We start from the raw sequence: 26543 nt of genomic DNA on the forward strand, positions 1-26543 counted from the left end.
GGCAAGACTGTTAAGTGTTTATGTTTTATGAACTCGTCAGAAAGCTTGTCTTAATTGTGCATCTCTTTATTTTCTTAATTTATTCTGCATAGTGTAACTGCGAGCAGTATAGTCAAAAGAGTACAGTTTAGTGAATCCATACTAAATCTTAACAATCTACTGACGTTTCTCCTTACTCCATAGTAAAGCAATCTTAGAATTAGTATGTATAACTATCAAAGGTTGCCATACAGTACAGCCCCCATTGTGACCGCAAGTTTTGGACTTCATTGTTTAAAATGAATCTATTGCTCGATTCACACATATTTTTTACAGCATGTCAGAAAACCATTAGAATTAACTAGTATTCAGAGATCAGAAAACAAAACATGAAAAAAGAAGGCTGTGACTACTACTGTTCGAAACTTGCATCATTCTGATGCTTTCTACAGAGCAAGTGGCAGTCATGCATAACATCATAGCACTTAGCTAGCATTCAAAAATCTGCACAAAACAAAATATGAAATGAAATGAACAGAAAACTCTGTTTACTATTGTTTTAGCTGTGCATTGCTCATATGCTTTCCTGCAAGGTAGTAGAAAGTGAGGTCATAAAATTCTTGAAAGTCTACTTTTCTCTAAGGATAAAAAGCACAGGTGAAACTAATGAATGACTTAGTGACAGCTGTTTTGATTACAACTGCAATTTGAGATAGAATTTGACTAAGACCATTGAAATTTCTTGTAAGCACCCCTCCCCCAACCCCTGCAGTGAAAGCTGAGACCTGCTCAGAAAGCCAGACTGAAAATGTAAACAAAGACCAGAATCAAAACAAAAAAATCTCTGGGACTGTCCCTTTAAAACCTGTGAGTCAAAGACTCTAAATTATATACATAAACTCCACAGTCACACCACAGTGGAGAAAATGGGAAAATCCCTGAAAAGTGCTCCACTGGCTCATACAATACAACACACTGTGGTGAAACTGACAGCAACATAATATTTATGAACTAAAGCCACATGTCCACCAGTGCATCATCCACCTGTAACTATGCCCACTGGTTGTGTTGCATAGGGGTATTGGTATCTTACATTATACACCTTAGTTTGCAATAGCCTGTCATGCCAGCATTCATAAAATATCATAAATGCCTCTGTTAGGCTCACAACCTATATTCCTTATTTGCTTCACTGCTTTGTGCTTACGTCCAAGGGCATAGAGAGGCATACACCATGTATCACATATATCACAGTGTACACTTTTTAAAATAATTTCTTTTGTATGATGAGATGTACTAGAATTTAAATTATTATTTAGAATTTAAAGTAGCATATTTATCATATATTTATGGTTATATATTTTGTTAAATAGCCTTTTTTTCCCAAAATATGCCTGGGTGGCTATTTGCTGAAACCTATTCTTTCCAAAGTTGAGGAAGACAACATTCTGGAAGCTGGCATACAGTTTCAAAAACCGTGGCTATGACCCTAAGTTCCTAGAGCATACTGTCTTAAAACAAATAATCTTATATTACAGACAAATATTTTTCAAGTAGTGTAAGTTGCAGCCTACAAAATAACGCCCTTATTTCTAACAAGTACACTTAACTCAAAATTGTTGGATACTTCCTTGTTTCATTTTTTAATCTTCTTTATATCAGCATTCCTTTGATACAGATTGTGGAAAGTGGGTGGAGACAGGAGAGTGCTGAAATGAGTCAGAAAACATAATGAACAAAATATGAACTTCCTCTTTATCATTTACTTAGTCAAAAAAAACTTTTACTGTACTATGTTAGTTCAGCTCAAGACTGCTGTGCGGATAAATCAGAAGTGAGTACTGGTCCAGTTCTGTTTGAATTTTTCTAGGAGCATCTGCAGGAGACGACAGTATGACACACAGAGGTAAGCAGCTTATCTGAATTATTTTATATCATCTTCTGAGTTCATTTTAAGTGGGAATGTGTTTTTGTTTTCAAGGCTTTACTGCCTCATACCAACAGACCGTGCTTTGCTTTGAACAGCTCAGTCTTAAAATGTGTAGGGTTGGTCTCCTGAATTCGAAACAAACAGTAAAAACACATGAAGCATTTTTAATCAAATATTACCAATACAATATGTCACATTATTTTTGGTGTGTAATAATTCTATAATTTGTTGTAGTATATTATACATTTTGTTGAATTATATACAAAGATTAAACAGATTGTTTAGACATTGTTCAGACTGATAAAGATATTACATAAACATCTACCCTGCATATTACATCAGTCTTAAAAGGCATGTTTCTTTTTGATAATAATCACAACCAGTACATCTAGAAAAGAAAAGAGAAAAGGAAGTAGTTACTGCAATAAACAAATGTTAAGCGTAATTCCTTGTATAACACAAAAGTACTTAAAAATTGGCTGCCTGTTTCTCTGCATAACAGGAATTGTCAGTGCTATTGTATACATACCACTAATGTGAAGTCCATTCAGTTACTGTCTGCCAATCAAGTTGGATTCAGAGGAAGGAATTCTACTTTACCCCCTTGCAGTTTGGTGACCTCATAGATAGTTGGATGGATGGTATGAAAGGGTGCCCTCCATACAAAACTGTTTTGTCAGCAGCCCATTTAATCAGCTAAAAGCAAGGGAATAGGCTTTGTGCATGCAGTCAGCAGTATACCAGATATATCTACATGCAAATTAGTATTTTTGTGAGTCTTGCTGTGTGTGTGTGTGTGTGTGTGTGTGTGTGTGTGTGTGTGTGTGTGTGTGTGTGTGTGTGTGTGTGTGTGTGATGCCTCTGTTCAGTTATGGGAATAATGGTATTCATGAGGGCATGTGCATTCCTGTGTGTTTGTAGTTATGGGAATAATGGTATTGATGAGGGCATGTGCATTCCTGTGTGTTTGTATGTGTGTACGTGGCCATCTGCATACACACCTGCATGTAAGCAGATGATGGTTCAAAATACCCATTATTTTTGTATACTTAAATCAAATGCTAAAATACAGCTACAAAGCAGAGTGCTTTTTGTCCCTCCCCTTAACTTTGTGTAAGGAAATTTGACGGCCATCAGGTGATGTTTGCTCATAGCAAGCATCAAAATTTTCCAGCATTTAGCTTGATTTCTATGCATGATTGACCAAATGTTCAGACTTAAGTTGCAGTGTCACTGGTTTAACAGGTAGCAGTCTCTTCAATGCTGGAAGATCAGGAGACTCCTTTTATATCCTCACAACTGCTTGGATTCATATTACAGGACTAATACTGTAGTACACAAAAGGGTGACATTGCTTTCATAAGGTGTGATTCTTTGAATGAGGCATTAAACTGAAGCCCCATCTGCCTGAGGTGGTGCTAGCTCAGGTTGATTTAAAAGATCCCACAGCACTTATCAAATACAGAAGTGAAGTTTACCTGATGTCCTGGTCAAATTACCCCTAGTTGGTATGAATAACACTTTGAGTTTACCTCAGAAATAGGCTACCCCTAAAGGAACTGACCTGGCCAGTAAAAGCAAGTAAATAAATTAAATGTATATTCTGAACTACAATGTTACAGTAGAAGAAGAAACAACAAGGCAGAAAATGCTGCACTGTGGAGTGACTACCTTCTTTCATTAGGTGAACATTTGTTAGTGATTCCCCTTTCAGGGTTACCACTAACCCCCAAGCCTGTGTGGATGTGCCAAAGACAAGTGTGCATATCTCATGACTGGGGAGATATCTATAATTTCTTAAGTGATGATAGTTATTTTTTTTTTCCAAAGTAAATGCAAAAATGCTTCTGCTTAAATTACACAAGCAAAAAATGTAACTGGAATTTTCTAGCCGAATCACAGGTCTGTAGTGTTTGTCTTCACAGCACAGTCTACTGATGGACTGTGTTTCTTGTAAGCTGCATATAACACTAAGCACTGCACACTGTGACACACACCCATGCACAAAGTCTGCTCTTACTTCATTAAGGTCATTGAGGTCTTCACACAGTTATAACAGAGCTCTTTGGCAAACCAGTGACTAAAAATGAACCAGCATCACAGAGCCTAAACTTATTCCAAGTACTTGGATTAATTTTCTAATACAGACACTGCAGCACAACATAAGGGGGCAAGGCTGCACACCTGAGTATATCATCTTTCAGATGAGATGTTAAACTAATGTCTCATTTGTATGAGTTACTTATGACCTTATAGAAAAAGGAGTATGGTTTCCCTATATTTTTATTCTCATATTCACATATTTACAAATTCTTTAAAAGTATTTACAACAGTTACATATTTTTATGCATGTAAGAAATATATACACATATTTCTATATACACATATTTATAACCCTCTATTCTACAACTCCTATTGATTTATAACATCAGAAATAATCAAGTTTAATTAAACAAAATCGCATATGACCTTGTCATCCACAATTTCTATACAATTTCAGTTTCATGTCCAAAGTTTCAACAATTTCCTTTTTTAACACTTTTATAATAGCCATACAGTATCACAGCAATACTTTTAATCAATACTTCCTTCAAAACAATGTTCTTATCAACTCATTCCCATACCTTCTTTACCCTATCACAATCCCAAAACCTCTTTACACTCATAAATAATATTTCCAATAAATTTGCAAAGCATTTGTCCTTTAACAGGAAGCTTATCTAATTTCAACTTCCATAAAAAAATTGCACTTGTACAATATCCTTTAATCTATGCCTTCTGTCCTGAATTGCCTTTTTAATGACTTCACTCAACCTCCTACAATAATAAAAATAATATTATTCTTCCATTAATTCATCATACCATGTTTTTCTTATTTCATAAACCTCCTATATTCAGTTTCCATTACAACATTGCATGTTGTCATTCATTTACGTGTTCACCTTCAGCTTTCCCTATCCTCTTGCTTTGCTTCATTTCTTGCCAAAAATTATATTTCTCAAACATTATTCTAGCTAATGCATTCTGCAGATTTTCCAGCATCCATGTTAAAATTCAATATAAATTTACTGATGCTTAGCGTACCACTGGGTTGTTTAACCTCAATCCTCTTTTCTTATTGCTAATATATAAAACATCTTTTGCACTCAAACACTCCAAATTGTGTGGAACACTCCACATCTGGAGTAATGCACAGGCAGTGTTCCAATGTTTCATATCAAGAAATGGTGGCACTAATTTACATTCTCTGATTGGCTCACAAACTATAATTACAGCCAATAGGTATAAGAAAGCATAAGGTTAGTCAGAAAATGGCTTCTGGAGGTGAAGCAACTGATAGCGAAACTGCTGTAGTTTTCTAGCCACTGAAATATTTTGAAGAAAGATTTATCACATGGTGCTTTTTTCTTTTTTGCTTTATTTTAAGAACATGAAAGGTTTACATGGTGATACTGATTAGCTCCATACACACTGTCCAGTGCAATCTAGCAGCTATTATATCTGTTCTAGGTTAAATCAAATAATTTGACTCTCCAATCACATTTTTCTCCAGAAAATTGATGTTGCAGCAATTTCTTACTTTGTGGCAACAGTCAGTAATTTCCTATCACCTGGTAGATTTCTCCTTTTTTTTGTGTTGGTACACTGCAACCATGGAGTTGATATAAATTAATTTCAGGGGCAAGGGAACTCAAATGGGGGTTGCATGCTTGCATCTGTTTATTTTTGTATTGCCTGGTTAAACTCATTACCAGTTGTGTGTGGCAAGTGGGTTTCTTATTCTTGAAGTGTACTTTTCCCACTTCACTCTTTATTTTTTACCTTTTTCTTTTTTGATCACTCTTTTTTTCTTTACTCAATCTTCGGAAAATATTTTATAATATTTAAAAAAGAAAATATTTGCTTCACAATGATATGGGTTATTGTTCTTTGTAGCATCAAACTGATTGCCATCATTTTGAGAAGTCTTTAAACAACACTCATTTTACCTGGTTCCATAAACAAACTAATTTTTAATGACTACTTCCTAATTTTTCTTTAAGCTGTAATACACATAAAATATGTAGTTGTGAAATCATTGTATAGGCCTTAATACAAGTATTAAAAATGTATTATTTGCAACTTAACCCTGACTTCTTTACCTAAACAATTCAGTAATATTGTGTTTATGAATATAATTTTAAACAAGTTACATTCTGTGCATGTTTTGCTTATAAAGCTTGAATAAACAGTATATATTTCTCACTATTCTATAAATTACATAAAAAAATACATTGAATGCAAACATTTTGCTATTTAAGAATGTTACGCTTTTTATAAGATTTTGGAATTGCATGCTGTTAGATTATACTATTTTAATATTCATAACAAAACGTTTGAGAATAATCATATTGCAAAGCTTTTCAGAGTAATTTTCTATGAGGTTGGTCACTCCACCTATTACCTCTAGCCAACATGAATGTCATTGAATAAATGAGAACTCGTTCCATTGAGGTTTTTCCATTTGGATGGTGATCTTTGTTTTTTAGTGATCAATTTGAAAGTGCATGTCATACACACTTATGTTAGTATGCAGCAGAGCCCTTTAAATGCAAATATAGAATACAGAGCTGTCTTTTGAACAGCTCACTGTAAAATTAAGATAGTGATAAAAAATTAAGCACAGTAATTAGCAGTATGCAAAATCCTTTTGGTTGAGAAAACATTCCAACCATGAACCATGGAAATGGTAAGTTTCCGCTCAATGTGAAAATATGGTGTTCCACATCTTGACCATTTCTCACATGTTGCTATGGTCTGTGGTCCACATTGAACTCTTAAGAGTTTGAGACTTATGAAAATACCATTTTTAACTGGATTAAGCCTAGACTCCATAGTGTTGAAAAAAATAATTTGTAACACTGATTTTTCTTTCCTGCCAGGAAACCTAAAATCCAGTTAAATACCCCAATTTACCTAAAATCTCGGAATTTGTAAGACTAACGTTCTACTTAAAGAACAATTAAAAGTTTTTCATTCACTCACAATATCTTTAATGTCCATTAACACACTTACCCTTTGCTCCTCCATCCACCCCTTCCTTCCAAATTTCATACCAAGAACATAAATATATGTCATAGAAAAATAAACTCCACCTACCTTAGTCACATATCCTATCCCTCTCTTCTTCTCCTCTTTACTTACAACCACACCTAGTTTTCCAAGTAATACTCCTATATCCTACAATGCTTACATTATCCAACCTTTATTCTCAGATACTACTACCAAATATAAACAAAGAATATAGCCTCAGGCAATAAAACAACCAGAGCAAAAAGAAGCACATGAGAAAAAACACCGTAGCATTGGATGTAACACAGCAGAATATCTAATTTATTGTAAGTAAGCGCTTTCAAGGGTTTACCTCTTCATCAGACGTAGATAATAATGACTTAAAACAACCACATTAAATAGTATTCCAATTAACATTAATTACTTCAATTAAAAACAATTAAATTATTTAATTTTTAAAAAACATCACAGCTTACATAAACTAAAAACTAGAGTCTCAACTGTCTCGCTTTCAGGAAAGGTTTAATGGAGACCATATTATTCAAACTAGGTACTTTTTCAGCATGCAATAACACAATCCATTTTTGTTCAGCCGCCTCAGTAATATTCCTCATATCTCCTCCCCTTTTTCTGACTGCTATGTATTTCAAAGACCAGAAACTTAAACATATGCTCACTACCTTCATTCTTGATTTGCATAGCCAAGGCACTACTTTGCTTTTTATTTCTTTTATCCCTCATTTGTTCAAGTATCCTGTCTTTAAACTGTCAATTAGTCATGCCAATATAATATGAAAAACATTTGACACAATAACTCAAATATATTACATTGACTGTTTTACTGTCAGCACAGTGAGAGGGCTCTATTCTGAAGCCTAGCTTAGGGTGTACAAAGTTAGTACCTGTGTGTATATATGCACAGGCAGTACAACTCCTGCATGTATATGTACCTACTCTATCTGCTATAAGAGTAGTTCTATTTAAACTAGATTTCTAACAAATATGTTTTTTTAGGGTCTTATTATTTTGAAAGCTCTCCTACTATCTCCTTCAACCCATCCAAAGTAGAGAGTATATTCCAGTTCTTATTGATGACATTGCAGATCATATTTATATTACTATCATATGTCAAAGTTATTCTCAAATCATTACTACTCTCATTAGTGATCTGTCATAGCATCTGAGAGTCTCAACAACACTACCTACATGTGGGTCACATACTGTTGCATTGTTGGTAAAGTATGGTTTACACCTGCCATGTCTATCTTTCCATGCCTCTTTGATGTGCTTGTCTATATCTTTACTTTTATAACCCTTTTCTATAAAATCCAGTTTAAGGGACTCTAGAGCTGAATTCAGCTCTGCATTATCATTATGTAATCTCATCAACCTGACCACCTGTCCTTTTATTATATTACGTTTGCATTGGTTCGGGTGCATACTTGTATTGTGCAATAGGTTATTCTTTTTAACTGGTTTCCTATACAAACTAGTTTTAACAGTATTGAGTGAATGCTTACTAACAGTCACATCTAAAAATTCCGCCTGTTGTAAACTATAATTGTATGTGAATCTCAAAAAATCAGTGGTTGTATTGAGATAGTGGATAAACTCTCAATCTTGTCTCAGTTCCTTGCCATAATAAAAAAATATCATCCACAAATCTGGTATACCACAAGACAGAGTTGGCATAGGTCATATTAGAGAGTATAAACTCTGTTTCCCATTGCACCAATGAAAGTTTGGCGTAGCTGTTGGTACAGGCTGTGCCCATCACCACACCAACCTTTTGAATGTAATATTCATCACTGAACATAACAACATTGTTACTTAAAATAATGTCCAATAGGCTACAAATCAAGCGTATTTTATCACCCTGAACCCCCTTGCTATACAATAGTTCACTAATACTATCAATACCCCATTGATTCGGTATGACCATGAACAGGGATACAATGTCCATAGTAACAAAGTAATATTCAGAATAGTCAGGTCTCCATTTCATTTGTAATAACTCTAAAAAAGTTTTAGTGTCCCTTAGAACAGTCTCACACTCTTCTAATATGTGATGTAAGTTCTTTTCGAGAAAAATGGATAGGGGTTCCGTAGCCCAGCCTCTGCCAGAGACTACAAGTTGCATGGGTGGAGTACTAAGACATTTATGAACTTTTGGCAAACCATATACAATTGGTAACACTGGATGTTCAACTGAGAAGTATTCGAAGAGTGGCACTGATATCATATTAGTTATTAGTAGATCGAAGATCAGAAATGCTATTCTATCCATAACATCTTTACTTTAGTTACTGCTATACATTCATAGATATCACTTTGACTTAAGAGAACATACATTTGTCTGTGATACAGCTCCTTATCTAAAATAACTATACCTCCACCCTTGTCAGTGGGTCTAACTTCTATGGAAGTTAATTCTCTCAGTTCTTTCAGTGCATCATACTCTTCTTTAGACATATTGTGGTAGAGTTTATGTTCATCTTCACTATCAAAACTATCCCTGATCTGTTTATCACAGATCTCCACAAAGGTATCAATAATAGCATTGCTGGGTGAAACAAACACATTGGGTTTTATAAAAATCGATTGAGTAGTATTTGCATTATTAAAAAACACACGCAATGCCAATGTCCTGGCAAATAGCCTTAAATCTTTAAGAACATCAGTTATTTGTGCTTTTCTAGCACTGGTACAAAGCTGAGCCCTTTGCTCAATAACAGACTCTGAGCATCAGTCAATTCATACATTGGAATGTTAAAAATCAAACCTGTTTAGATCTTTTGCCCCCTCTGTTCCAATCCTCCATACTTTGCATTCTCCTTGTTTTTTGGTTTCTCATTCGACTTCTGGACCTTCCCCTGATCGGGAACGGTTTGCTTGATAAAAAACGACTAATGTCTGACATTGTTGGTGTTACAGAGTCTTTACTGCTATTAGCAGCAACATTCGACCATTGCACTCTGTGTTCCTTAGGTTTAAAAACCTGTTCCTCATGCTTACGGTCAGTTCCTGATAATTGTTTTTAATTGAAGTAATTAATGTTAATTGGAATACTATTTAATGTGGCTGTTTTAAGTCATTTTTATCTAAGTCTGATGAAGAGGTGAACCCTTGAAAGCGCTTACTTACAATAAATTGGATACTCTGCTGTGTTACATCCAGTGCTATGGTGTTTTTTCTCAACTACTACCAAATAATCTGCATAGGAAAGCATAATATGAATACCTTCCCTATTACCTAGAAAAAACTTCCTCGCCATATCATCTCTCAACCTACCTTGAAATAATATTGATAATCGTAAACAATATGCCACTCATAGAATACCACTGTCTTACTCCTCTTTTTACCTCAATCTTCTGAATCAGCCTCACTTTTATTAAATTATCAGTTAAGACATAGGCAAACATTCATTAAGAGAAAAGAAAACAAAGCATATTAATATTTTTTCAATTTACATACATTATGCATCACATATCTTTTCTTTCCATATAACTACCACTAGTCCAGCAATACCTAAATTGCTGAATTCCTGCCTTCCCTTAAACCTCACTCCTCCTCCTGAACATTATTCTGCATGTATTATTTCCACAATTTCCATTTATTTTAGCATATGATCATATGAAATTACTAGGCTAATAGCCCTAGGACCCTTACAAGCCTAGCCAAGTTCTTACCCTTACTACTGTGATCAGCAGCTATTGCCCCTGTCCAAGAGGGACACAGGTGGAACCCCAGGGTGAATTTACAGTCACCCATCCAATCGTCCAGATTGCATTTGAAGAGAGGCAATGAGGTGCTCAGCTTGACATGAAGTGGGAGTTTGTTCCAAAAGTGTGGTAACCTCTGGGAGACAAATCTGTCCTTCCAGCAGGGTTTATTAATGTCACATAACAGGTTAAGGTCTTTACAGTGAGTAACCCATGTACCATTTGACTTACTGATATGCAGAATTTCCAATAAAGCAGGGGCAGAAATTGCCTTGTATGCAAGGTAGAGATCACCTCTGAGTATAGTCTGTATGAAACAGAATAAAGTGACAGTGATTTCAGGGGACCCCCATGGGACAAATGCTGAAGACATTGATTTTTTCTTGTGAGGAACCTTTATGGTTTCTTCAATTGCTGCAGGTGCTTGGAAAGGTACATTATAAAAGCAACATCATAGTCAATTATTGGCCTGATGAGGGAAGAGTAAAGGGAGGTTATAACTTCTTTTTTTCTGGAGGCAATGCCCTTACTTATGAGATGAGCAAAATAGAATGCCCTTCTTACCACTGTGAAGACATGGTTGTCAAAGATAAGGTTGCTGTCAACCTGTGTGCCCTGGTCTCTCATCACTGAGTGCACACTTAAGGTGTTGCTGTTGATGTGGTAGTTAGCAGGAACATCACTTTTACCAAAAGAAATGATAATACATTTTTTTGCATTGAGTTTAAGACCATGACGTTGGAACCAATCATTTCCTTGTCTAAGACCGTCTGGTAGGATATTGACATTATTTGGAGATTCTATGACCGCTCCCAGTCATCAGCAAACTTTGTCAGCTACAGACCTTTAGTTTTTGCTTGTACTTCAGAGAAATAGATTCCAAACAGTAGAGGTCACAGGACTCATCCCCTGGAAAACCACTGGTTACAGATCTGCTGTTGGAGATTGATTCCTCTATTTTGACTACAAGAGTTCTGTCAGTGAGCCAGTTAGTGACCCACCTAACGATATAAGGGTTGATACCTACTTGGGTGAGTTTGTCAATGATGCCTGAGTGGGGGACAGTGTCAAACACCTTGACTAAGTCCAGGTAGGCTGTTTGCACAGATTTCCCCTCATCCACGGTTTGGTGACTGTCTCAAAAAAGTCCACTAGGTTTAACAGGCATGATCTCCCTTTGACAAATCCAAACTGAGGAAGGACAAGTGTTTGGAGATTACCTACATCTTTGCTGATAAGGTCCATGATGATTCGCTCCATGGCCTTGCAGATAAGGCTAGTCAGGCTAATAGGTCTATAGTTTGCGGGGTCAGTGGAAGCACCACCTCTGTGCAAGGTAATAACAGTAGCTGTTTTTCATTCAGCTGGTATGAAGCTGGGGCTTAGACTATTACTGAAAAGAGTACCCAATGGTGTTGCTAATTCATGTTGGAGTCCATGTAGGATGCAGCCTGGGATGTTATCAGGTCCCATAGATGCTGTGTTTTGGGCCTTAGAGAGGGCATTTCTAACCTGCTCTTTAGAGATACAGGTTAGGGAACAGGTAGTAGGGATGTCATGAGGTACATGTGGTGGGGACAGGGGATTGAAGTTTTCACAGAACCTGTTGGCCAACAGGTTAGCTATGTCCACAGGCTCAGTATATGTGGTATTATTAACTAACAGTTCGGCACAAATCTGGGCCTTTCCTTTTAGGTTACGGATGTAACTACAGAATGCGTTATGGCTGTCCTTTGTTGAAGAAGCTAATTTGGATTTGTAGTTTGTTCCACTAGAAGTCTTATTTGCTTGTTTAAGCTGAGGAGAGAGTGTTTCCAGTTTAGGAGGACTAGCTCCCTCTTACTCTTAGACAGCAATTTCTTCCTCTTATTGTAAAGCCTGTTAATGGCAGTTATCCACCAGGCAGATTTGCTCTTCTTTGAGGAGCTTGTTTTGGTCCTATCAGGTACAGCCGAGTCAATGTAGTTACACAGGTGTTTGTATAAAGCACTGATGCAGAGGACAGCATAATTACCAGTTCCATCTGAGGAAGGAGGTGCAGTGAAGCTATTTATACCATCCCATAAAAGGTTATAATCTGCTTTAGGGAAGTTTTTTATTTTAGTTGCTGCTGGGGGGGGGGGGGTCAGGTGTGATAGTTGCTTTGAAGAAGACTGATTTGTGGTCAGATCTCACCAAGGAGGACCTGACAGTGGGGATGCTACAGTGGTTCTCCATATTGGTTTGTAGGTTCATATGATGATACTAGACTATTAGCCCAGAGGCCCTTATAAGCCTAGCCAAGAATTTTGCCCATGTTCCTTCAAAGTCAGCACCTGTTTCCCATGTCCAGCAGGGAAACAGATGGGATCCCAGGGGTATATTTACTGTTTCCCATCCAGCCATCCAGGTTCCTCTTAAAGAGGGCTAGAGGGGTACTCTGCTTGACATGGAGAGGGAGTCTATTCCACAGACGGGAGAGTCTTTGGGACACAAATCTATCCTGACAACAAGTTCTATTAATGTCACAGACCAGGTTAAGGCCTTGCGTGTAGGTTGCATGAGTGGAGTTTGTCTTATGGATATGCAGCAACTCCATCAAGGTTGGGTCTGAAATGGCCTTGTATGCCAAACATAAGTCACCTCTGAGCAGTCTGTATGAGACTGAGTAGAGGGACAGAGCTTTTAGCCTATCTGTATAGGATAGGTGTTTGAGACCCTGTATTTTCCTGGTCATGAACCTCTGTGGTGTCTCCAACTGCTGCATGTGCTTGGCAAGGTACATGCTGAAGGAGGCATTTTACTCAATAATGGGTCTGATAAGGGAGGAGTACAGGGATGTTATGATCTTCTTGTTCCTGGATGAAATACCCTTATTTATGAGGTGGGCCATGTAGAAAGCCTTCCATACAACAGAGGCAACGTGGTGGTCAATAGTCAGGTTGCTATCAACCTGGCTGCCCAAGTCCCTCACAACTGATTGCATGCTTAGTGCATTGCTATTAATGTGATAATTAGTGGGGTTGACATTTTCCCCAATGGGGATAATGATGCATTTCTTGGCATTCAGTTTGAGGCCATGCTTCTGGCACCAGTCATTAGTTTGGGTAAGGCCCTCTTGGAGGATGTTCACATCACTAGGAGAATTTAAGACAGCACTCAGCTTGCAGCCATCTGCAAACCTGGTCAGCCACAGACCACTGGTTTTGGCTTGCACCTCAGAAAAGTATATCCCAAACAGTAGAGGCCCCAAGAATGATCCTTGGGGTACACCGCTCTTTACAGGTCTACTACTAGAGGTGGCTTCTCCTACTTTGACTGAGTGGGGTCTATTAGTGAGCCAGTTATCTACCCATCTGGTAACATATGGGTTGATGCCTAGCTGGGAGAGTTTATCTATTATGCCCAAGTGGGGAATAGTGTCAAAGGCTTTGGCTAGGTCAAGGTAGGCAGTGTGCACCATCTTCCGCTCGTCCATGGCTTTGTTGACTGTTTCAAAGACGTCGACCAAGTTTAATAGGCAGGATCTACCTTTGACAAAACCAAATTGTGTGGGGCCAAGCGTTTGGAGGTTGCCAATGTCCTTGTTTATAAGGTCCCTGATAATGCATTCCATGCCTTGCAGATCAGGCTAGTTAGGCTGATGGGCCTATAATTGCCTCGGTCAGTGGATGCTACACCTTTGTGTAGAAGGATGAAAGTGGCTGTCCTCCATTCAGTTGGGATGAAGCCAGTGCTCAGAGTTTGGTTGAATAGGGTGTCTAATGGAGCTGAGAGCTCATGCCTGAGTTCATGTAGGATACAGCTTGGGATATTATCTGGCCCCATGGAGACTGCATTTTTTCCTTTGAGATGGCATTAAAAACCTGCTCCCTGGTGATGAGGGGAGGGGGCAGGTGGTGGGGATGTCCTGGTTTACTGATGGAGGATGCAGGGGGGGTGAGGTTTTCACTGAACCTGCCTGCCAGCAGGTTGGCTATATCTCTGGCATTTGTGTATGTGGTGTTATTGACTACCAGCTCAGAGCAGATTTGGGTGATGCCTTTGAAACTGCAGAAATACATAAAGAAGGCCTTGTCATTATCCTTGGTGGATGTGGGCAATTTGGACTCAAAGTTAGCCTTAGAGGATTTCACCACTGACCTTATTTGCTTGTTCAGACAAAGGAGAGATTGCTTCCAACTTGGCATGTACTCCTTCTTGGCCCTGGACAGCAATTTTTTTTCATTCTATTATAGAGTTTGTTTATTGCTGCAGTCCACCAGACAGGTTTACTCTTCCTTGAGGAAGATGATTTGGTCCTGTCGGGTATTGCTGAGTCCATACAGCTATGTAGGTGCTCATATAGTTTTTTGGTGTAGGCTTGGACATTAGTGCTAGTTACAACTGAAGGGACAGTGGCTGTGAAGATGCTTATACCTGCTGTGAAGAGATTGTAGTCAGCTTTGGAAAAGTTTTTTTTTGTTTGACCCTGAAAAGGGGGGTGGGTCAAGAGAGAAGGTGACTTCAAAAGTGATCACGTTATGGTCAGATCTTACCAAGGAGGATGACACTGCAGGAGTGCTACAGTGGCTTCTCTTGTTGGGTAGGACCAGATCCAGGATAATTTCACCTCTCATAAGGTTATCAACCAGCTGATCCAATGCATTGGCATTGACACAGTCAAAGAATCTCTGGGCATTCATGTTTGGGCTAGAATAGGTCTTCCACTCTATGGCTGGGTAATTAAAGTCACCCATGATCAGGGTAGAGGATTGAATCTTGATGGATTCAAGTAAGTCCAGATAGCTGGAGTGAGCATCCTGAGTCATGGTTGGGAGTCTGTAGCTAGCTAGGATTTGAATAGGTGTTTTGTCAACAGTTAACTGCACTTGGAGTGGCTCCTGTGCATCATACCATTTAACCAACCTGGAGGTATGTATGACTTTGATAAATATTGAAACTCCACCTCCTTTGGCTTTGTAGCTCTCCATTTCAGGTCTGAAAGTATGGTAGAATGAGTAACCTGGTAAGGCTGGGGTGCTCTCTACAGCTTTGAACCAGGTTTCAGTGACTGCACAAATGTCAGCATCCTCCAGGGCTAGGAATGCTTGCAATGAGTGCAGTTTCATGCTAAGACTCCTAGCAGTTAGCAGCATGACCTTTAAAATTTGTTTATAAAATTTTTTCATGTTGGTAATTTTATGCTCATGACTTTGCCTAAAAAAGGCACTATGGGGGAGGCAAGAGCCTTTGCCAGAAGCCTAAAGCCCAGGGGAGAGAGATGAAGGTCATCTCTGGCAAAGCATCATGGTCTGTCAATCATGTCCTCCCAGGCTATCAGGTACTGGATCCCCTTGGAATGACACCTGAAACTAAGCCAATTGTTTAAGTCAATCATTTTCTATTTGCCTTCAGTTATCATTCTGGGTGATGGTAGGATGTTGCTTAAGGCTAGGGACATACCTGCCTGGGACACATATTCAGCAAGCTCAATCATTGCTCTCTTCATATAGTCCAGAGAGGTACGTCTGAAGTCATTCACACCAACATGGACTATGACAGAGTCATAACAGTACCTGTTAAGAGACTTGAGTGCGTGCGTGATATGGTGGATTCTATCCCCTGACAAGCAATTTACTGTGACTTTCTCTTTGTCTAGCCTGGTGAGGGACACATCTGTGTGTCTCATGACAGAGTCTCCTATGACTAGTATGTTGGGTTTGGGGTTGGCCCTTACAGGCTGTGAGACACAAATGTGTGTACTATGTGTGATGCTTGGTGTTGAGGGTTGTGATGTGTGTTTGTGTTTTTGCTTCGGAGGTCTCTTTTGTTTAGGTATGTTTTTGTTGAGAACCCTTGCATATGTAAGAGTGTGTTGTACAGATGTGGGTGGTGTTAGAGGTGTGGTGTTCATACTGTTTGTGCAGACAACCTTCTCAGTGCCAGATGTACTGGCTTGTGACTGAGAGAGCAAGGATTCTAGGTTCTTAATATAATTGCATCTTTCACATATTGTATTCCTAGGTGGTAGTAGTAGAGGGTTGTCTCTGTACATAAGGCACTTGCTACACTGTCTCAAGATACCCATATCAACCAGACTAGCAGGAGAAACCACAGGAAATTGTCCATCCATGATTATGGAAGAGAGGTCAGGAATATATTATCTGAGGAGAGTACCTAAATGTGTGAGCAGGGTGGATAAAATCAGTACAGTAGCTTCAGGCAAGAGCCTCATTCATGCAGGAGTGCTGATGAGGGAAAAAATGCAACTGAGATACCACACAATGGGTTAAAACAGCAGATCAGTTGTGCACAATGGGCAAACAAGCACAAATCCATGCAAATGCTGGGTTTATATACCACAAAAATGAAAATAAAATAGAAACACTAGAATTGATCAATCAACCCTTCTCCCTGAGCTCTTAGCTCAATGCCCTATGCCAGAGCAGTTCCAACCAGTTCACTTACTCCCACTAAGTGCAGGCAGGCCCTGCCCAACACAAGATGGTGTATTAGGAAACACAGGAATCATACAAACAGATTTGAATACAGCAAACCTGTAACCAGACTACGCTAAAGATATTTAAACTTTGTTTAGGTCAATTTAACACAGGAGTACAGATACAAACTTAAATATAACAGTAGTAAACAAGAGAAAATTGATTTAAACAAATTCACCAATAAAAAAGCTCAAAACTGAGCTCTGATATAACAGTCTCAATCAGACAAGTTCTAACTGCAAAATCTTGTCACTGGGGTACAGGGAAACCTTCTCCAAAAAGATGACCTAGATTAGTGCTCAACTTATAAAAACAAAGCTAGATTTAGCAGGTCTGAATCTAGTCTATGCTACAGCAAATAAGGCGCACAAATTTCAGAAAGAAACAGTTCAAATAAGCAGGCACAATAAGCCTTTAACCAGCAATTCCCAACTCAGAAGGGTAGAATCTATCCTCTCCTCCCACAAAAGTGCAGACCACAAACCCTCTTAATGTAAAATAATTGGCCTGAAGCCCAAGTGCTTAAAACAGAACTAAGACACTTTTAGACTAAAAGACACTAAGCCTTCAAGCAGCAACTCCCAGCTTAGAAGGATGTACGCTACCTCTCTTGCCACAAGAGTGCAGACCACAAACCTTCTTAATGTAAAACAACTGGGATGAAGCTCAAGTGCTTAAACCAAAAGGCTTAGAATAACAGTTACAATTTAATCAGGCTACTAACAAGCAGTAATAAATGTGGCAGAATAAATGTCACTGAGTACTTTTAAGAACAGGCAGCAAAAGCAAAATAAAGCAGGAAAAAACACACATACGGTAAAAGCAGATGAATAAAGTGCAATTTTTTCTTGATTATGTGGGAAGGGATGAAACACGATAATTTAAGGTTGATAAACTAAGGGGGTGGGTCTTCCCATATGATCTCTCTCTACTCAGTAGAATAAGCTGATGAGATGGGACTGGGAGGAGTATCCAAACTGAAATTTATAGTAGGGGTGGGCAACTCAAAAGCCACCAAATTTAAGAACACAAAAAGACTGGGTAGGTGGGAGGGGGATCTCTTAAAACTCCAAGAGAATGCAAAACTTAAAACAAAACAAATGTAATACTAGAATAAGATACAAAATAGAAGTGATCAAACCTTAAATAAAGAGATTCAAATCAAAATTAAATGAAGAGATGAGTGATACTCAGAGCAATGCAGACCACACAAACACGTCAGCTAACTACAGATATTTCTAAATAAAAGAGCAATGCTGTCTCTCAGCTTCTTCCACTACTTAACTGATGCTATTCACAGTTTGCAAAAGAATTCTTGGTAACTTTTTTTAATTGACCCTAGCCAAGAACTCTTAAAACTCCAATAGAACAGAAAACTTGAAATAAAACAAATCTAATACTAGAATAAGATACAAAATAGAAGTGATCAAACCTTAAATAAAAAGCTCCAAATTAAATGCAGAGATGAGTGACACTCAGAGCAATGCAGACCACACAAACACTTGAGCTAACTACAGATATTTCTAAATAAAAGAGCAATGTTGTCTCTCAGCGCCTCCCACTACTTAACTGATGCTATTCACTGTTTGCAAAGGAATTATTTAGTAACTTTTTTAACTGACCCTAGCCAGCAAGTCTTAAAACTCCAACAGAACAGAAAATGTAAAACAAAACAAATTTAATATTAGAATAAGATACAAAACAGAAGTGATCACACCTTAAATAAAGAGATTCAAATCAAATTTAAATGCAGAGATAAATGATACTCAGAGCAATGCAGACCACACAAACACGCCAGCTAATTACAGATATTTCTAAATAAAAGAGCAATGCTGTTTTTCAGTTCCTCCCACTACTTAACTGATGCTATTCACAGTTTGCAAAGGAATTATTGGTAACTTTTGTAACTGACCCTAGCCAAGAACTCTTAAAACTGCAACAGAACAGAAAATTTAAAACAAATGTAATACTGGAATAAGATACAAAATAGAAGTGATCAAACCTTAAATAAAGAACTTCAAATCAAAATTAAATGCAGAGATGAGTGATACTCAAAGCAATGCAGACTACACAAACATTTAAGCTAACTACAGATATTTCTAAATAAAAGAGCAATGCTGTCTCTCAGTTTCTCCCACTACTTAACTGATGCTATTCACAGTTTGCAAAGGAATTCTTGGAAACTTTTTTAATCAACTCTTGCCAAGAACTCTTACAATTCCAATAGAACAGAAAACTTAAAACAAAACAAATGTAATACTAGAATAAGATACAAAATAGAAGTGATCAACCCTTAAATAAAGAGCTTCAAATCAAAATTAAATGCAGAGATGATTGATACCCAGAGCAATGCAGACCACACAAAACCACTGCTGGTAATCAGCAGATCCAGGATGTTGGCACCCTTGTGGGGGTGTCAACCAGCTGCTCCAGGGCAATGGAGTTAATGAAGTAAAGGAACCTTTGGGCAAGTGAGTTTGAGCAAAAGCAATTTACCCAGCCAATGGATGGGTAGTTAAAGTCACTCGAAACCATGGTGTCTGAATGCATTTTGATAGACTCAAGTAGATCTAAATAGACAAAGCGGGTATTCTGATTCATGGAGTGGGTTCTGTAGCTGGCAATGACTTGAATATGTGCCCTACCAACAGTTAATTGCATCTGATGTATCTCCAGGGATTCATACTGTTTAACCAATTGGAGGTGTATTTATCTTTAATAAATATTGATACACTGCCTCCTTTAGTTTTCACACCTTCAGTTTGAGTTCGGAACATGGAGGGAGGTGTAACCTGGTATGGCTGGAGTGCTCTCCACAGCCTTGAACCATGTCTCTGTGACTGCACAAATGTCTACGTATTCCAAGGTGAGGATGGCGTCCAGTGAGTGCAGTTTCTTGTTGAGACTCCTAGTGTTTAGCCTTCATAACCCTGAGGTTGTTTTTAGATGGATTTGACCTTGAGAAACTGCCTAAAAAAGGCACTGGGGGGGGCGGCAAGAGTCTTACCCAGTAGGCGAAATCCCAGGGATGACAGATGAAGACCATCTCTGGCAAAGCATTGAAGTCTGTCAATCATGTCATCCCAGGCTGACAGATAGTGGATCCCCTTAAAATGACACCAGATGCTAAGCCAATTATTGAAGTCAACCATTTTCTGTTTGTATTTAGCCATCATCCTAGGTGAAGATAAAATGCTGCTTAAGGCTAGGATAGACCTGCCTGAGACAAATAATCCAAGGGCTTAGTCATGTCTCTCTCCATATAGTCCAGAGAGGTACATCTTAAGTCATTCACACCAACATGGACTATAATGGAGTCATAACAGCACCTGTTGTTGAGAGACTTGAGTGCATGTATGATATGGCATATCTTGGCACCTGACAGCTGACCATGACCTTTTTCTTATCCACAGGCCACTCTGCTCAGCTAACAAACTAATGGTCCAGACTCAAAGAGCTAGTAATTGGGCTGGAGACTCATTATTTACCAACTTTGTTAGCAAAACTTGGAACTTACTCCCCACCAACCTTATGCTTGAACCCTCTCTCAATCTCTTTAAAAAAGACCTTAAACAATATTTTAAAAAAACACTGGTTCTGCCCCTGCACTAACCCAGATTAATCTCCATAGGCACCCTGTCAATTATACTCTCTTAACTAATGCCTATTTGTGCCAATATCTGTAGAATACTGCATAATATTTAACTATATAGAAAAATGCTAATATTGCAAAATGTATATTCCATAGGTCTGTTTTACCCTAGTGCCATAATTAATGAAAAACTGTTAAATTCTTATGTTTTTTCTCCTATGTGAATGTAATTCCTACTCTGTCTTAGTTAACAGACTCTTGAATAATGTATCACCTCTGTAATTGCTGTTCTTCTTATAATCTGCTATGTGTATTACTGTTATTGCCTGTATCTGTGATTTGGAGCTTTTCTCCCCGGGCCTCCACTGAAAATGGACACATATCCAGTCGGACTATCCCGGTTAACAAATGTAAAATAAAATAAATAAATAAGAACACTACCTGAGCTCTAGCCCAGTCACCCTCAATTAGATGAGACCTAGACATCACTATCCTCACACAAGAGTGTAGAAGGGCCTTCACAAACAAAGGTGGCTTGAAGTTGATGCCCAGAAGTTACAAAACAGACCCAGAAATATCAAACTTGGAACTGGAGAGGGCTACAGCTGAACTAGTACAATGTATAGTAAAATGTGATAAAAATAGTTCAAACAGTTCAAACACACAGCAGAATGCAAACAAAAATAAAAAGTGCTATATTATAGCAAAAACAGGCACTTATAATTAGTTGGAAGTAACGGATGCCTCAGATGATTTTAGTGCTCAAGTGATACCAAACAGTCTAGATTCAGTGAGTCTGAATCTAACCATTGCTATAAAATGCAGAAGCACTAGAAATTCAAAGTGCATAAAATCACAGTCACAACAGCAGAAAACAGTTTAAATAATGCAGCAATTCACCAGCAAGTCCCAGCATAGAATGATCACATTCTCTTGCCACAAGACTCTAGACCATATACTTTCCTAATGTAAAACAACTGGTTTTGGGGCACAAGCGCTTAAGCCAGAGCTAAGACTCTTCAGAATAACACACACAATAGGCCTTCAACCAGCAATTTCTAGCTAGAAGAGTGAAGGCTATCCTCTCCTGCTACAAAAGTTTACACCATAAATCCACCTAATGTAAATTAAATGGTTTGGAACCCAAGTTCTTACAACAGAATAAAGACCCTTAGAATAACAAGCACAACAAGTCTTCACCAGCAGTTCCCAGCTTAGAAGGGTGTACGCCACACTCTCCTGCCACAAGAGTCCAGACCACAACTCTCCCAATGTAAACTAACTGGTTTGGAGCCCAAATGCTTAAGCCAGAACTAAGGCACTTTCAGAATAATAGACACATTGAGCCTTTAACCAGCAATTCCCAGCTTAGAAGGGTGTAGGCTATACTTTCCTGCCACAACAGCCTAGACTGCAACCTTCTCAATGTAAAGTAACTGGTTTAAAGCCCAAGTGCTTAAACCAGAACTAAGACACTTACAGAATAACAAACACAATGAGCCTTCAGCCATCAATTCCTAGCTTAGAAGGGTCAAGGCTATACTATCCTGCCATAGGAGTCTAGACCTCAAATCTTTCTAATGTAAAACAATTGGCTTGGAACCCAAGTGCTTAAACTGGAATAAAGACACTTAGAGCAACAGGCATAATAGGTTGTCACTCAGCAATTCCCAGCTTAGAAGGGCAGAGGCTACCCGCTCCTCCCACAAGAGTGCAGACCACACTGAAGTCCAAGTTCTTTAACCAAAACTAAGACACTTAGAGTAACAATTACAATGTAATCTGGCTACTAACAAGCAATAATAAATGCAGCAGAATAAATGCAATTAAACACTTTAAGAATAAGCAATAAAAGCAGACTAAAATTATAAATTAGAAAGAGACACAAAAACAGTAAAAGCAGTTGAATAAAGTTTTTTTAGTTAAGTAGGAAGGGAGGAAACAGAAGATAATTCAAGGTTAAGAAACTAAGGGGGTGGCCCTTCCCAAATGATCTCACTATACACAATAGAATGAGTTGATGTGAGGGGACTGGGAGGAGTGTCCAATATCAAATTTATAGTAGAGGCAGGCAACTCAAAAGCCACCAAGTTTTAAGAACACAACAATAATCAGGCAGGTGGGTGGGAGAAGAAAAATCGATACTGAATCAGGACAGAAGTAAAGACAAGTAAAGAAGCCTTGGAAATTAACCTTGAAATATGTTCACTAGACACAGATATTGAAGAATACTGTTAAAAGCTGCAACCAAACAGCAGCACAAGATTGTTAAATATCACTGAAACAGAGCAAAAAAATCTATACTTATATCAGTGTTGTATACTTATATCAGCTTTGCATTTCCAAATGGCTTTAGAAGCAGTAATTCTTGTAGCCAGCCACAGGTGAAGGCACATGTAATTTACTCTTTTCCTTTTCTAAAGAACATTCATTCAGTTTTTTTTATCTCTTTAACAATATTTTATACTTCAAACAGAGTTGTTTTAGACTTTGATATCCATTTTCTAGTAATTGTTTTTTTGACAGCCACAAGAATCAAACTCAATAAGACATTATTAAGTCTAGGCAATTCAGATCCTATATCCCAGCTCAAAAGAATAATTTCCTTAGTTACAACCATTTTCACACCCAATATTTGTGACAGAGTACACACTGCGGAATTTTTAAAATCTACCAACTCATCAAACCTTAGTTTGCTAGCTACCTGAGGAAAAATTCTTTGAAATCTGTTTGGGGTATAGAAATAACACTTGTAACAGATTTTATATGTCCTACAAATTATCCATTTTAAACAGCATCTTCTGTTCTAGATTAACAAAAATTTCCCTACCCCTATCTCTGTGCCTGTACTCTGACATCAGTTCCTGCCATGCAAGGTAATATTGCCTGCAGTCCAAGTGTCCTCTTGGCCTTATCGACTGTATTACCTTTCCCTCTCTAGTTGCTTTCTCCTAATACCTTGGTTCCTTTGTCAGTTGTCTCCAGTAAATTTTAACCCCCTCTTGCCTATTTTCTTGTATCCCTGCTTCCAGTCATCTCCTTTCTCCATTCTTGCATTGACTTAATTCTTAGAATACTTTGTGCTACTTTATGAATATATACTAGTCTGTATGGTTGATATTATTCTCCTTAATGATCAGAATTCACAATCACATTCTCTCTTCATTTTCTAAACTTCTGTCCTGCTTCAACATCCCTTTCTATTTTGATTATAACTTTCTATTTATGTTATGTGAGTCTTAATTGTGTAGCTCTATAACTCCCTTCAAATCATGTAATCTGAAACCAGCTTGCTCTGTTGGAAGGCTCATTGTATCCCACTTAACTTATGCCTCTTTCCCTCCCAGATGAATTCCTTCATTTCTTTATTAATCATTGTCCAAAACTTCTCCTTGGGTTGATAAAAGTATGCTTGACCCATATACAAGCCTAAAGGGACTGAAAGCATTTTCACTGGTTGTATCTTACTATCCATATCCATAAACAAGAACATTCAGTTTCTCAACATTTGTATTATATTTTGTTTAGTCTCTTCCCACATATCCTTAGTTGCCATAAGAGAAGTCTTTTTTAATCCATACTCCTAAATACTTCATCTTATCATGCCCTTTTAAATATGGGTATTGCTGAACCAATTAATGTGTGTGTACATAATGTATGGCTATAAACTTTATTTTATGTTCATTAAATTTATATCCTGAAAAAACTGAAACTGTCTCAAAAATATTCCTCAGTGAGATGTCCTTTTCTGGATGTATCTAGTACAAAATAATAGCATCTGCAAATAAAGCCACCTATTCTTGATTCCCATACCAATTATATCCATGCCTTTCTGAGTCCCATATATATATTTTTTTGCCACAGAAAGAGGACACCACTTCCTGGTTCCCCTGGTCAAACATAACTTATCAGAAAAGAACCCTTCCACTTTAATTATTGCCTCTGAGCCTACATATATCTTCCTAATTAGCAGTATTACTGTATCAGGGGATGCAATTGCTTTTTTTGCCCTACACATAAAATCCCAGCTTACTCTATGGAATGTTTTTTCTGCCTCAAGGCCCACTAACAACAGTGTTGTTTTCTTACATTCTGCTTCCCTCTGATCATCATTGTTCTATTAATGTTGTCAAATGTTTGACTCCCCTCCATAAAACTAAATTGATCCATATCTATCAATTTTAGCAACACATTTGCCATTCTTTTAGCTAGTATAGACTCATGGCTAAAAACTGAAATGGATCTATATGAAGCTGGAGCTGATGGATTTTCACTGTCTTTAGGTTATACAGCTAGCACACCTTTCTTAAACAATGTTGCAGCTTCCCCACCTTTTAAAATACTGTTAAATAAAATATTCCAGATATTTATCACATTTTCTGTCCTAACTTCCTTCCTTCAAATCTTCTTGGCTAATTAAGGTTGATTATATATCACCTTTTTTATCTAATCTCATTCTGTCTTAAGTCTTATTAGTTGACTCTCATTTACCTCTAACCTTGACAAAAATAAGTTTTCCATAAATATATTTCCATTTGTATTCTGTCATTATTTTTCACATTTCTTTGCTTTATACTAATTTTTATAAAATTTCTGAAAGTATCTCTGACAAAGCTACAGGATCTCAGATTATTTTTCTTGTTAAAGGCTCCCCAAGTTTCATGACAACCCTTATTACTTTCTGTTGAGTCAGTCATTGTGGTATACATTTTTGGGCTCTGGAGTTATTAGAAAAAAAATAGTTGCTTAACAACAATCTTTCTAAACTCATGCATATTATCCACATACATCTTTATTTTCTCTTTAGCACTCTACATTTGTGCCTCTTCTTGTTCTATGATATCCCCCTTATTCTGGAATACTTTAACCTTTGTCAGCCTATCTAAATAATTCCTATTACTTCTTAACCAAGTCTCTCTATTTTATTTCTACCCTAAATTTAAACTCCATTTTCATTTTATCCCTCTTACTAGCTATAACTTCTGAATATATTTCTGTCTTCTCTAATAATTATCAAATAATTTTAATGACCCATTCCATATTTGTTCCCTCTTTTTAATAGATAGCTGGAAAAGCACCAGTGTCTTATTTTTGCTTCATTACCTTGCATTTTATATTGATTTTTATCAGTATATGATCTTAAATAGTTATTGAATGTGTATCAAAGTTTTCAAGTAAATACACGTTCCTATGAAATACAATTAATATAGCTAGTCTGACCCAATTATTGTACCTTGGGAAATAATATGCAAATTATGTCCAAATTCCTACTACTGTGTTCATATGTTAAATACCAAATATTTTCATACAGTTCTTTGAATATTTACCTTTTTTGTTATAGTTTCCCTTCTAGGTCTCCTGATACATCTTCGCTATCGCAAATCTATTTTCAGTCCCCACCTATAAGTAATATTCCCAACTAAAAGCTGATTATTTCTCTCAAATTTTTCTTAAGCTTCATAACAGCAGTTTTTGGTGGAATATAAACACATGCCTGCATAATCCTTCTACCTTACCAATAGCCTCTTACTACCACAAATCTTGTATTATTATTGGAGTTCCTCTAACAATTAGTATAATTACTCCCCTTTTCATTTTTCCCTGATATGCTGTTGAATATCCACCCTGAAATCCTTTTTTGTCAAATCAGCATGCTCATTTCTTTAAAAAATGTATCTCCTTCAGCATTGTTATTTGCACTCCGCATTTCTTAATATAATCAATTGCTCTTTCTTTTTTCTATTCCTGTAAGAACATTTACATTCAAAGATAATATGGATAGTGTCCCTATTATGAAAAAGCTGTTG

At 37.5% G+C, this 26543-nt stretch overlaps 1 protein-coding gene across 1 annotated transcript in view; it reads left to right on the forward strand.

Moving 5' to 3' along the window:
• Positions 1 to 1694: 1694 nt before the first annotated feature.
• Positions 1695 to 26543, forward strand: part of LOC122804931 (natural resistance-associated macrophage protein 1-like) — a 757143-nt gene continuing 732294 nt past the window's right edge. Inside the window, exon 1 of the mRNA XM_044075149.1 lies at positions 1695 to 1885. Within this exon, the coding sequence (XP_043931084.1) occupies positions 1873 to 1885 (13 nt within the window). The 5' untranslated portion in view covers positions 1695 to 1872. The remainder of the gene's footprint in view (positions 1886 to 26543) is intronic.

Source organism: Protopterus annectens, chromosome 6.part0, assembly GCF_019279795.1.
Source record: "Protopterus annectens isolate FY-2018-M chromosome 6.part0, PAN1.0, whole genome shotgun sequence".
Lineage (NCBI taxonomy): Eukaryota > Metazoa > Chordata > Ceratodontiformes > Protopteridae > Protopterus > Protopterus annectens.